Source organism: Colobus angolensis, unplaced genomic scaffold (assembly GCF_000951035.1).
Source record: "Colobus angolensis palliatus isolate OR3802 unplaced genomic scaffold, Cang.pa_1.0 Scaffold307, whole genome shotgun sequence".
Lineage (NCBI taxonomy): Eukaryota > Metazoa > Chordata > Mammalia > Primates > Cercopithecidae > Colobus > Colobus angolensis.
In genome coordinates, this window is record NW_012116344.1 from 373,932 (window position 1) to 388,029 (window position 14,098).

General features: G+C 40.2%; 1 protein-coding gene across 1 annotated transcript in view; it reads right to left on the bottom strand.

Moving 5' to 3' along the window:
* BMPR1A (bone morphogenetic protein receptor, type IA) overlaps positions 1-14,098 on the bottom strand; it is a 164,490-nt gene that overhangs the window by 47,231 nt on the left and 103,161 nt on the right. Inside the window, exon 3 of the mRNA XM_011950407.1 lies at positions 1,141-1,360. Coding sequence (XP_011805797.1) covers positions 1,141-1,207 — 67 coding nt within the window. The 5' untranslated portion in view covers positions 1,208-1,360. The remainder of the gene's footprint in view (positions 1-1,140; positions 1,361-14,098) is intronic.

The window sequence follows — 14,098 nt, forward strand, 5'->3', positions numbered from 1 at the left end:
AAAAGTATCAAAAGCTTCATGATGTTAATCATGTTTCTTTTTAACAGCAGATATTAATCCAGATCACTGCGAATAAAACGTTAGGAAAAAGCAATCTGTGAAGTAAAAAACTTGAGTATGAAGACATCCAGTAAGTTTTATCTAAAATCCTCTTGCAAAACAGTACTGTCTTTTCAGCTTAAAATATAATCCTACTTAAACCATACAGGAAAAAGCTTATGTGCAAACACAGGCCATCTGGTCCTAAGAGTCATCACAATAACTTCCTGTTTGGGAGTTCTGAGTTGTGAATACATAGTAGCAAAATTACATTATTGGTCATAAACAAACTGTCAGTGCTCTATGAAGAAATTTTAGTATTCAGCATAGACAAGTGCCAGTTATCTTTCTAAAGTCTTTTGACAACAATAAAATGAAATTTTTCTGGGGGGTGGGGCGGGGACAGAGTCTTGCTCTGTCGCCCAGGCTAGAGTGCAGTGGTACCATCTCGGCTCACTGCAGCCTCCGCCTCCTGGGATTCAAGTGATTCTCCTGCCTCAGCCTCCCTAGTAGCTGGGATTACAGGCACCTGTCATCACACCTAGCTAGTTTTTGTATTTTTTGGTAAAGACGAGGGTTTGCTATGTTGCCCAGGCTGGTCTTGAACTCCTGACCTCATGATCCGCCCACCTCGGCCTCCCAAAGTGCTGGGATTACAGGTGTGAGCCACCGTGCCTAGCCAATAAAATGCTTTTTAAATTATTATTTACACTTGTTCCTTATTGCATTTTAAAGGAAAGAGGAATTTTGAAGCTCACTCAGGAATATCTATTACCCTGTCTTTCAGCCACTAACTGAGGTGGCTTTACATACTTTATCTCATTTAATCCTCACAAGACCTAATGCTGTGTATCATCACGCCTATGTTGTGAAGGAGAAGATAGACTCAGAAAGAATGAGATTTCAAAAACACTTGACAATGTTTCCATCACAGCCAAGTTAAAAAATTATTTGGCATGTGTTTCATCTTTGTTTCTTTCCTAAAAGCTGTGCTAGTAGGCTGGGCCTAACTATTCAAACAGGGATGAGTAGAAAGAACAGAAGCAAGAAATAGTGCTTTTTATATACAGAAATACATTACTAAAACGAACACTGATTTACCTTGAACATGAGAAATGATGAACAGATAGGCTCCCAATAATCTGATGTAAATATATAGCTGAGTCATTGTTCAACTGTAATGTTTCCTGTGTACTGTCACCTTTAATAACTGGTCTTGCTACTTCACCAATTTAAAATGACTATCATTCAGTGAGATTTTCTTGTAAAAGATCGCAAGCACTTGACAATGACTTCAACTCCCACTGCTTTCTTATGACTCCTGAAAGACAAAAACATTTAAAAGGTAAGGAATACAACTGAATTCTGGAAAATTTTCAAAAACTAAAAGGGAAACAAATGCCCAAACACACCTTTAAACAACGAAATACATTTTAAAAGATTAAAGCTATCTTTGCTTTTTTTTTTTTTTTTTTCCTGGTACTATAACTTCAAACTTCAAATAATTTAGTAATAGGCTGCAACCTCTCCTGATCTCAGATAAGCCATATGTACAAGGGAAGTATATTAAACAATCTCAATAGTCTTTTCTGGCTATTCTAAAGTAATTATTTTATTAATAACATGAAAATTCCCAAATAAGACTTAAACAGGAAAAGTCAAATTTAAAACATAAGGGTAACCATCAACATCCTTGCAAATGCTAGTAGATATAATGAAAATACCGTGTCTTTCTAATAAATAATTTATTCTATAGATAGAAAAAGAAGCTGACCTAGAAAATTACACATATTTATTCATTTTATTTTATTTTATTTGAGATGCAGTTTTGCTCTTGTCACCCAGGCTGGAGTGCAATGGCGCCATCTCGACTCACTGCAACCTCCACCTCCCAGGTTCAAGTGATTATCCTGCCTCAGTCTCCTGAGTAGCTGGGATTACAGGTGTGTACTACCACACTCGGCTAATTTTTGTATTTTTAGTAGAGACAGGATTTCACCATGTTGGCCAGGCTAGTCTCAAGCTCCTGACCTCAGGTGATCCGCCCACCTCAGCCTCCCAAAATGCTGGGATTATAGGTGTCAGCCACCGTGCCAGGCGAAAATTATACATATTTAAAGAGTATGCTTCATCATTAAAGGAAAAAAAAAAGGGAGCCAGGTGCAGTGGCTCACACCTGTAATCCCAGCACTTTGGGAGGTCAAGGTGGGCGCTCGCTTGAAGTCAGGAGTTCAAGACCAGCCTGGCCAGCATGGTGAAACCCCATCTCCACTAAAAACACAAAAAATCAGCCAGGCACGGTGGCGGGCGCCTGTAGTCCCAGCTACTCAAGAGGCTGAGGCAGGAGAATGGTGTGAACCCAGGAGGCAGAGCTTGCAGTGAGCCAAGATGGTGCCACTGCACTCCAGCCTGGGCAACAGAGCAAGACTCCACCAAAGGGGAGGGAAGGGAAAAGGGAAGGGAAAAGGGGAGGGAAAAGGGGAGGGAAAAGGGGAGGGAAAAGGGAAGGGAAGGGAAGGGGAAAAGAAAAAAAGGAAAAAAGCGGTATCTTAAAAAAATTATTTCCTAAAATATTGCAAATTTGACTTTATTAAGATAAAATTGAACTTCTAATATGGATGACACGAAGCATAACCCCTCCAATTAAGGTTTGGTGATTATTAATATAGACAGTGAACTTTTAAAGGCCTCAAAGTAAAATTGTTAAATAAATAACAGGGGGAAAGGCTAGTTAGTATCAAGATAAATATCATTCTACTTTACCCCCATCCCATTGTTTCAGGTGGTTTGATTTTATTGACTTTCAGCTTGAACTATTCCTGAATGACAAAGATTTTGCTTATCTATGACACAATGACCCTGGTGTGATTTCTACATTAATAACCCGAGCTTTCTATTTTATAATATCTACACAAGAATTTTCACTCTAATTAGCTCTCCAAAGTTATTTACAGTATTGAGGCAAAGAACGTTTACAGTAAGGTATCATTTATACGTGTATTTTATATGTGGCTTAGTTCTAAAAATCCCTGCAATCTCTTATCTCTCTAATATGAAATTGTTTTCCATCACATAATGCTGAGAGAAAAAGATGTAAAGTCTAAAGTAACTATAGAATAATGTTTGTCACATGATTTAACAGCATTTCTTTGAAAACTTCTTGAAATAATTCAACTGTCATTCTAAGGATACATGTTCCAGGTTTCAAATTCAAGAGAAGTTTCCAGTGTATTTCCAATCCTAATCTATCTTCCTCATTTCAATTTTCCCATTAAATATTTCTACTAGAATCACACTCCACCTATCTAAATCAAACCCACACCTTTCTTGCTTGCTCCTCCTCCTCCACTGGCTACCACTCTCCAGTGACCGTGCCAGAAACCCTGGCTTTGGTCCTGCCTCCCTTGCTAGGTCTCCACCCCTCTCCAAATTTTCACTTATTAATTTACTCACTTATTCACCAACAACATTTTTTTTTAATTTAATAGGGGTGGGGGCAGGGGGTCTCAATATGTTGCCCAGGCTGGTCTCAAACTCCTGGCCTCAAGCAATCCTGTGGCCTTGGCCTCCTCCCAGAGTGCTGAGATTACAGGTGTGAACCACTGCAACCGGCCTGCATCTAGAGTACATATTATCGACCCAGTGTTAGGTACCAGAAATACGAATATGAGTATGGTTGCTCCTGCTTCAAGGAGCTCAGTCTTGGGCAGGAGACTGACCACTATGCCATGTTACATCTTTCACTGTCACTGTTTCCTCATCAGTTTATTTAAAGCTAATATGTGGCCTTGTCTCATTAGAGCTACAACCAAGGCATCCTGCAGAGCTGGCTGGCTTCAAGACTCTAAGTGCTTTCCCTTTCAGAGGGCTGTGATTCCTTCCACAAAAACATCCATGATCCTGCTACCCTGGCACAAGCTCAAATTCTGGATCTGCCTTTAACTTAACCTCTGAATAAGTTTCCTCATCTTTAAAACTGGAATGAGGGCAACTGTGGTGGCGACCGCCTGTAATCTCAGCTGTAATCCTGGGCTCAAACAGGATCACTTGAGCCCAGAAATTCCAGGCTACAATGCACTGTGATCACAACAGTTAAGAGCCACTGCACTCCAGCCTCAGCAACACAGCAAGACCCCATCTTAACAAACAAACAAATCTGGAGTAATATTTATTAACTGACAGTTATTTTGAGAACCAAATGAGATAATAGCAAGCACATATTTAAAACAATTTTTAAAATAAATTAAATAAATGTAAATATTTTTAAAATTAAGGAACTCACATAAAATAATAGCTAACACATATTAAACTCTATGTGCCAGTACTGTCATAAATGCTTTGCATATATTAAGTTATCAAACTATCAACCAACTTATTTAAAGGTTAAATTATTATTTTAATTTTACAGATGAAGAAACAGGCAGGTCGACTTTAAGGAACTTATCAAAGCTCACACAACAGGTAAGCAGTGTCATAATTAATATCAAGGAGGTCTGATTCCAGATTCTACATGTTAACAACTATCCTATACTTCCCTGCCTGATTTTATATATATTATATAATGTAAATACACATTTTAAACTATTTAGGAGAGCCGGGTACACAGTAGGTGCTAAATAGAAGTTCCCTCCTCTCGTCCATGTTTATAACACACTTGCCAACCTGGCAAAGGAAGTCACTGACAAGTGCTATCCATGACAATCCAATCTGTAAGAAATTTTTATAGACAAAAAAAGCTGTGATCACTTGTATGGAGAACAGCCATCAAATCTTCCCTGACTACGAGCTCAACACGCATTGGTATTGATGACGACTGCTAAAATATGCATGCAGTCTGAGAATGAAGGGAAATGCTGCAGTAATCAAAGAGGACAACCATCTTACTTTATTCCACCTGGCCAGGCCTCCTAAGCACTTGAGAGAAGAATGACAGGAATGCAAAGGACATAGCAACCACTCCACTTGAGATACAACCAAAAGAACCCAGGGATTTTGCTCACAGAGTACATAAGGAATAGTTTGAGTGCACCTTTGTCAAAGACATGACCAACGTGATAGAAAGAGAGACTGGACTAAATTTTTTTTTTTTTTTTTTTTTTGAGGCAGGGTCTCACTCTGTTGCCAAGGCTGAAGTGCAGAGGTACAATCTCAGCTCACTGACTCCTGGGCTCCAGGCAATCCTCCCACCTCAGCCTCCTGAGTAGCTGGGACCACAAGCACGTCTCACCAAGCCTGGCTAATTTTGTGTTTTCTGTAGAGATGGGGTTTTGCCATGTTGCCCAGGCTGGTCTTGAACCCCTGGACTCAAGCAATCCACCCGCCTAAACCTCCCAAAGTGCTGGGATTACAGGCATGAGCCACTAAACCCGGCCCTAGACTAAATAATCTATGTTATCCCTTCCAACATTGGAGTCCTGTGGAAACAGTGTTCTTACCATTGAATTATTAATGTATTCACTAAATGTTTATTAAGTGTCTGTACTGTGCATGATTCTGTATTAGATACCAAGAATACACTGTTTAGAGCCAAACAGTCCCAGCCTTCATGGAGTTCAGAGTCATTAAACAAAACAATTAAGATACTCAAGACACCAAACAAGAAAACACAAATGATACACAATCATAACTCGTGGTAAGTGCAAAGGAAGAAAAGTGCCAGGTCCTGAAGGAATAGGGGCAGTGACCCCCCTCTAATCCAGATGGAGGGGAAAGGGAAGCAATGCTGAGAAGTTACCTTTCAGTTGAGATCTGAAAAATAAAGAGTCAGCCAGGCAAAGAAAGAGGGGAAGTTCTAAGCACAGGGAACACCCTGGGAGAGAAAAGCAAAGAGAAAACAATGTCTGAAATGTTGAGAATAAGATAGTGTGGTGGGAGATGAGGGTGAACAGGCAGAGAAGACAAAGACCAGATCAGGCAAGGGCATATGAAGGACTTGGGATTTAAGCCTAAGTGGGCATCATCTGACTTCTATGTTATGGACTGGAGGGGATAATGGCAAAAGCAAACAGATCAGTAAGCAGAATATTGTGGAAATTTAGAAGAATGACAATGGTGGTTAAGATTAGGGCAGAATCCGTGTGCAGATGGGTGAATTTAAAAAAAAAAGGATAGGGTGGCAGCAGTCTAGTGGACGGACTCATGCTATACTTCAAAAATAATTTTTGGCTGGCTATGTGGCTCACACCTGTAATCTCAGCACTTTGGAAGACTGAGGCGGGAGAATCACTTGAGGTCTGGAGTTCAACACCAGCCTGGGAAACACAACAAGACCTCATCTGTACAAAAAACTTAAAAAAATTAGCTGGGCATGGTAGTGCATACCTGTAGTCCCAGACACTAGGGAGGCTGAGGTGGGAGGATCTCTTCAACCCAGGGGTTCAAGGCTGCAGTGAGCTTTGATTATGCCACTGCACTCCAGCCTAGGCAACAGAACGAGGCTTGTCTCAAAAAGAAACTCAGTGGTACTTAGCAATGGATTAAATGTAGAGTAAGGGAAAGTGAGGCGTCAAAGAAGATTCCCACATCTGTGGCATGAACAGTTACTGAAATGGGAATAAGTGATTTTGACAGGAGTGAAGAGATCAAAGGTTCAAATTTAGAGATCTGAGATTACCCAAAGGGAACGTCTAATGGGCATTTGGTTCTGAAACTTACAAGACACATTTGGGGCTGAACATACAAATTGGTTATGCCAAAAGCACGGTGATATTCAGCTACGACTCTGGGTAAGATGGCCATCCAAGAGAGTGACAAGAGGGGAGGGCCCCAGAACACCATTCGTCTAAAAACTGTATTAATAAAGGCATTAACACCACATACATTGATGTGGTATTCACTCATAAAATAATAAAATATAAATAATTTTTAAAAATCAGCTCCAGTATTTATTTGCTGTGTGATTTTGGGGAATTACTTAAGCTATCCAGGTCTCTGTTTCCTTTGCCACAAAATAGAGATATTACTAACTCTTTTGAGTTAGTAATATTACATCTCAGTAAACATTTCAACAAATAGATGTAATTATTAATAACTGAGCACTTCTCCTTTGTCTCATATTAACTGTTTCTATAATTACATAACAAAATATTAACTTTATTTTTCAACAAATTTTTTTTTTCCCGAGACAGAGTTTCTCTCTTGTTGCCCAGGCTGGAGTGCAATGGTGTGATCTCAGCTCACCGCAACCTCCACCTCCTGGGTTCAAGCGATTCTCCTGCCTCAGCATCCCGATTAGCCTGGGATTACAGGCATGCGCCATCACGCCCGGCTAATTTTTGTATTATTAGTAGAGACGAAGTTTCTCCATGTTGGTCAGGCTGGTCTCAAACTCCCACCCTCAGGTGATCCTCCTGCCTCTGCCTCCCAAAGTGCTGGGATTATAGGCATGAGCCACCGTGCCCAGCCTTTTTTTTTTTTTTTTTTTTTTGAGACAAAGTCTTGCTCTGTTGCCCAGGCTGGACTGCAGTGGTGCAACCTCTGCTCACTGCAACCTTCACCTCATGGGTTCAAACGATTCTCCTGCTTCAGCCTCGGAGTAGCTGGGATTACAGGTACACACCACCACGCCCAACTAATTTTTCTATTTTCAGTAGAAACAGGGTTTCACCATGTTGGCCAGGTTGGTCTTGAACTCCTGACCTCAGGCGATCCATCCACCTCAGCCTCCCAAAGTGCTGGGATTACAGGCGTGAGCCACCGTGCCCGGCTGCAATCATTCTTAAAATTATGCAACGTCTAACGATAAAATATATTTTTTAATTCCTAAATGATTCATCGGAATTTTTACATTAAATTAAAAATATCTTGCAACGTGAAGAAAATGAGGAGATGCACATATTTGACATGCAGCATAATCAAAATTTTTAAATCATGCTGCCATTTAAAAGCTATTGAATAGTCAGACAAAATAGGCATCTAAATAAATTTACTTCCCCTTGCTATATACACAGACTGGTACCGTTTCTTTACAGGAAAATAACATTAAGGCAGAATTACTCAAATATAAATAATTTCTTTTTTAAGTAAAAGATTTTAAGGCTTCTCAAACAGCAAGACAACTGAACCAACAGTGCAATTGGAACTTTAAAAAAAAAAAAAAAAACCAGGAAAAGGCTGAAGTCAGCTGAAAAAACAGACTAAAGTCATTCTTTCCTCTTCCCGTTAAACCCCCCACCCTTGATTTTCACTTTCTAGTAGAGAAGTTTGGGAATTTCCAACAAGCTGGCCAGCAGCCAATTCCATAAAATAGCAAGGAGAAAACTCCCCTTTCCAGGGGTCCCTCCCGCCAGGCAGCTCCAGGCGCCGGGTCTGACAAGCTTTCTGAGAAGGAATAGACTCACTGCAGACTTCCTGGCTCCAAGGCCATTGTTCGCATGGCTGCTCTGCTCCTGATCCAGGGCCTGGATTAGCATAAGAATATCATCTTTTCCCTTAAGAAGCAACTCATCCATTCCTTCCCGATCTCTACACTCCTCCCCATCAATCCTTAGAAGAATACACACTTGTACAACCGAAGCAACATCACTCGCAGTTATTTACATCAGTGTAGAAAATAATATCCCCCAAATCTAAACATAAACCCTGAAGAAAATAACTTGCTTAAAGAGTTGTCTGAGTACATCTGAGGTAATACACAGAAATCTTACTGAAATGCCTGCCTTGGCGTCCACGCTGTCAGATCTTGCTATGGGTAAGATATTCAATAACAGGGTCTTTTAGAAAGTTTTACAATAATGCCGGTGGGCCAGGAGCAAAGAGAGCCAACCACGCAACTAAGTGATCACCTAAAACAGGGATGGGGAAGTTCCACTGTGTAACACTTCCACCATCATGTCTCCATCACTCTGAAGTTACCAATTTCATTGCCACCCCTAAAATTACTTTCCAACTCTACCTTTCCTCCATGCTCAATTATTAATAATCAAAACAAGCCCACATTTAACCTTTGTATTTCTGTTCAACTGTCCCTGCCCCACTCAAATCCTTCACTTTCCTTCTGTGCCAAGATAGTTTCCCCAACACAAGCATAAACTCTTCTAGGACCAGAGAATCAGGACAATCTAGTATAGCATTATATATAGTTGATGTTAGTTGATGCATTTGTGTGTTTTATATCCTTCACCAGGACCTCAATATTAGATGCAAAAGAAATGTTTCCAGGGTTCTGAAACATTCTTCAAATAGATAATCTGTTTTCAAAACATCATTCAACCTTGTACTACAAATTCCCTAATCTAGTTTCTCCAAAGTTTTTTGTTTGTATAACTGTATTAAACAACAACAAAAATCTCACAATTACAACTAGATTGTACTATACAGCAATCTTTGGCATATCTGTACTTTGAAGAGATTCGTAATGTTTGTCAGCTGTTTATTTAAGAGGCCTAGGTGTTACTCTCCTGTTTCTCCTCTAGAACACGCACACATGACCAAAAACAGGTGAAGTCGATCAGTTATTGCAGAACTGTCTGGAAGGGGAGAAGGTTTGGTCACCCCATAGGCATACTATGGGTACAAGTTGAGTACTCCTTATCAGAAATGCTTGGGACCAGAAGCGTTTTGGATTTTGGATTTTTTTAATTTGTAACATTTGCACTATCTATACTTATTGGTTCAGCAACTCGAATCCAAAACTGTGAAATCCAGAACACCCCAATGAGCATTTCCTTTGAACGTCATGTCGACACTCAAAAAGCTTCAGGTTTTATATAGCATTTCAGATTTCAGATTTTTGGATTAGGGATGCTCAACCTGTACTGGTAAATTGAATAGGGAGAAAAGAGTTTAATGTGGTGGTAAAGAGTTCAGAGTCTAGCATAAAACAGATGATCTAGGTCTTTTGTGCAGATTAAATCAGAGAAACTGAGGTATGTGGTGGTATTTAATGGTACCTGCTTAGCATCCTATCATCACTGTCATTTTTATAACTTACAAATTAGTTTTATGTGCATTATCCCATCTCTGATCCTTACAGTAAGTAAAATCATTCCTACTTACAGAGAAAAGATAGGTTCAGGGAGATAAATAACTTGCTGAATTCCACATAGCTAGTATATACGACAAACTAACACCCAGGTTTTCTAATCCAAAGTGCAGCATTTTGTCAGGTATACCATGAGCACATATGTTAAATGGGAAAGTGGAAGTTATTTTTTATTGAACCCTGTAAGATCTTTTTTCATCTTCGTAACTCTGCAAAAAGAAAAAAGTGAAGCGCAAAGTTAAGAAACTTGCCCAAGTTGGCCAGGCATGGTGGCTCATGAGGTCAGGCGCTGGAGAGCAGCCTGGCCAACATAGTGAAAACCCTGTCTCTACTAAAAATACAAAGAATTAGCCACGCGTGGTGGCTGGCGCCTGTAAACCCAGCTACTCGGGAGGCTGAGGCAGGAGAATTGCTTGAACCCGAGAGGTAGAAATTGCGATGAGTTGAGATCCCACCACTGCACTCTAGCTCAGGTGACAGTGCGAGACTCTATCTCAGAAAAAAAAGAAAGAAAGAAAAAGAAAGAAACTTGCCCAAATTAACACAACCAGTTAAGTGGCAGGTTTGCTGCTGACAAAGCCCAAATTCCACTTGTTACTGCATGTTAAGGCGCTGGCAGGAAAGTAATGAGATTAAAAAACAGAAAGTACTGTGTCCCTTTTTACACTATTGCTTTTCAGCCAAAAAAAAAAAAGGCCCCTCTTCTATCTATAGACTCTGCTTTCTGACGCTGGAGCTGGGATGCTGCTGACAATATGTCCTTCACCAGCTGGCTCCTGGAGAGGCTCTGCCAACTGGGGAACTAGAGAAAGCTGGAAGAGGGGAGAAGGGACTTTCTTTTCCCCGATTTGGTTCGCTGTTCCTGTCAATTGCCTGAATGCCACTGGCATTCAACTGGCAGCAGCAATCTACACTCTATGCTTCCTTCCACACTCCCAGAATCAACCCCATGGAATCCTTTTAGGCCCAGTGGTGCCTACTCCTCAGGGTCTCAGTCCCAGCTCCTCAAAAATCCCGCTTTGCACTCCCCTCAGGCATCAGCAGTGGCTGGGTTACCACCCCCTCATAAGAGGATCTAAAAAATGCAGGTGACTTTTTGGTTGGAATAATGTCTAGGATACGACAGGACATACGGTTTGACCAGGGACCAGGATAGAAAACACAATGTGCAGGGACAATCCTTCAAAATAAAGAACTGTCTTAACCAAATGCTAACAGTACTCTCCTTGTTGAGAAACACTGGTTCTTTTTTTGTGGGGGCAGGAGAAGGTAATTTATTTTTCTTTGTCAACTGCTTGGTCAATTTGTAGAGAAACACTAATTCCGGCCCAGTATATATAACTATCATACTTATTATTATCTAATAATATAACCATTATTATCTAATGGTTCCTTTGTAGTTACAGTTGGTCAAATGGCAACAATATTAAATCTCTAAGAAGAAAAATTATCTTGATCAAACTAATGTCCGAATACAACTTTACTTTTTTTCCCTTCCCACCTGACCGCTTTAAAGAGGAATTGTTTTTGCTGTGTTAACCATGGTGCTTGTACAATGCAAAAGCAATTTGAAAAAAATCAATCATTTATTTCCACTTATGTATCTATTTAAATTTTTTTTTTTAATTCAGGATGCAAAGATTTCCCCTAAGATCTCAGGAGTAGAGGCTCCTACACTAGGCATATTCTATCTTCCACACCACAAAAAGTTCAGGGGTGAGCTGGTCTAACAGTCTCAGGACTTTCACAGGCCCTGCAGTGACAAAGTCACTCTTCTCAGACTCAATATGAATAAGGCAGTCCCAGAAACTGCTGGCAGTTATGTTGGGCCCAGAAGGAGAACCAGAAGGCAGAGCCAGGAGACTGAAAGAAGCCAGATCCTGGGAGACATCGATGAGCTGCTCAAGCAATCTTGTCTGAAGCCTGAATTACTTTGGGACTCTTCAGTTAAGAGCCAATAAATTCCATTTTTAAGGTCAGAGACAGTTAATTTTTCTGTTACAACCAAAAATATTCCAGCTAATATAGCTAATAGGAGGATTAAAGAGAAAGGCACACGAGTATTCTGGGTCAGATTAGCATAAAATTAGCAATTCTGAATAAAGGCAAATAAATGTCTTATCAGAAAAGATACTTTCTAACATCTTAAAAGAAGACACAGGCTGCTATAAGGGCTATTTTTAAGACAACTCGGGCCTGCACAGTGGCTCTCGCCTGTAATCCCAGCACTTTGGGAAGCTGAGGCAGGCAGATCACTTGAGGCAGGGAGTTCAAGACCAGCCTGGCCAACACAGTGAAACCCCATCTCCACTAAAAATACAGAAATTAGCTGGGCATGGTGGTGAGTGCCTGTAATCCCAGCTACCTGAGACCAAGGCAGAACTGCTTGAACCTGGGAGGTGGAGGGTGCAGTAAGCTGAGATTGTGCCACTGCATTCCAGCCTGGGCGACAAAGCGAGACTCTGTCTCAAAGGGAAAAAAAAAAGTCAGCTCAAATAGTATAAAAATTGACTTAACAATGTTACCAGCAACTATACAATTTGTCACTTATCTTTCCTTGCCTCTTCCCTCCCAAATTTGCTAGATCCTAAGTCTTTCCCACCTTTGTTAACAGCCTCTTTACTTGGTGTAAAATCTTAAAAGTCCCAGGTCTAAAATCTTTTTTTATTTTTATTTTTTAGAATATCATTACATAGATGTAACCAGGCCTAAAATCTCAAGTCATTCTTGACAACTTCCTCTTTCCTTCTCGCATTCCATTTCCTATCTGTCATCAAATCCACTGGTTCTACCTGCAGAATCTATCCAGAACCCATCCCCACGCCTAGCACTCCTCTCCTTTCTGGCTGTTTCTTTCTCTTTAGCATTTGTCATGCTATATAATTTGATATAATTTACTCTGTATTTTATTGCCTGCCACCTGCTCCAGAATATATGCTCCATGAGGCCAGGGGAGTTAAGTCTGTTTCACTCACTTTATATTTTTAGCATCCAGAACAGTGCTTGGCACATAGTCGATACTAAATAAATATTTGTTGAGGGAATGATTGAATAGAGTAAAAGGAATTAAAACGTTATGCCAATTCCTTTTACTTTTATATACAAACTAGACTTTCCCAAAAGAGCAGTACAGTGGATAAACTATCCCATTTCCTTATCTCAACACAATTGAAATGATATAAAAACCACACCACTTCCTTTTGCTCACTTCCATCCCTGATTTGTGTCAAGATCCGGAGAAGAAAAAGTTTCCACTGTTTTCATGGATATCCTCAAGTTTGAGATATAAATTAAAAGGGCTTAAGAAAGGCTTGTAAAAGTAAACACCACGTCCCCAAATCTAAAATGTTGCTTAAGGCAAACAATGGCTTGGGTTATGCTTTTACAGTACCACATGTTATACCAAGTTAAATAATTATGGAAATAATTACAGACAAAAAGAAAATGCAGTCTTTCTTTGGTACAAACAATGTGGTCTGACAAAGGGAACTTCAAAGCATGATCTAAATTCAACTGCAAACTTTCAGTATGTAAACACCACACTGAAGGTTCAAAGGTAGTATGTGTATATAAAATTTAAGTCTCTAACTGCCCTGAATAAGGGCAGAAGGTGTTAAAATAGATTTTTAACAATTCTTCCTTGACAAGCATGACCAAAAAAGGACAACATAGAAAACTAAAATCTTACAAACCCGTAGGTTTAAGAAAGAACTCCCTCAAGATGATAGATTCCTGCTGTATGCACGTGAAGTTCATGAACTTGGGAACCTAGGAAGAGTTTCCCTCCTTGGGAACGAAGTATCTGTACTTTATTTTCTTTATTCTGCGTTAGAACATCTTTTCAGGTTGAAACGTACTGGTTTAGGGTGTTGTAAGAAGTTCTAGGCCGGGCGTAGTGGCTCATGCCTGTAATCCCAGCATGCTGGGAGGCCGAGGCAGGCAGATCACGAGGTCAGGAGATTGAGAATCCTGGCTAACATAGTGAAACCCCGTCTCTACTAAAAATACAAAAAATTAGCCGGGCGAGGTGGCAGGCACCTGTAGTCTCAGCTACTCAGGAGGCTGAGGCAGGAGAAT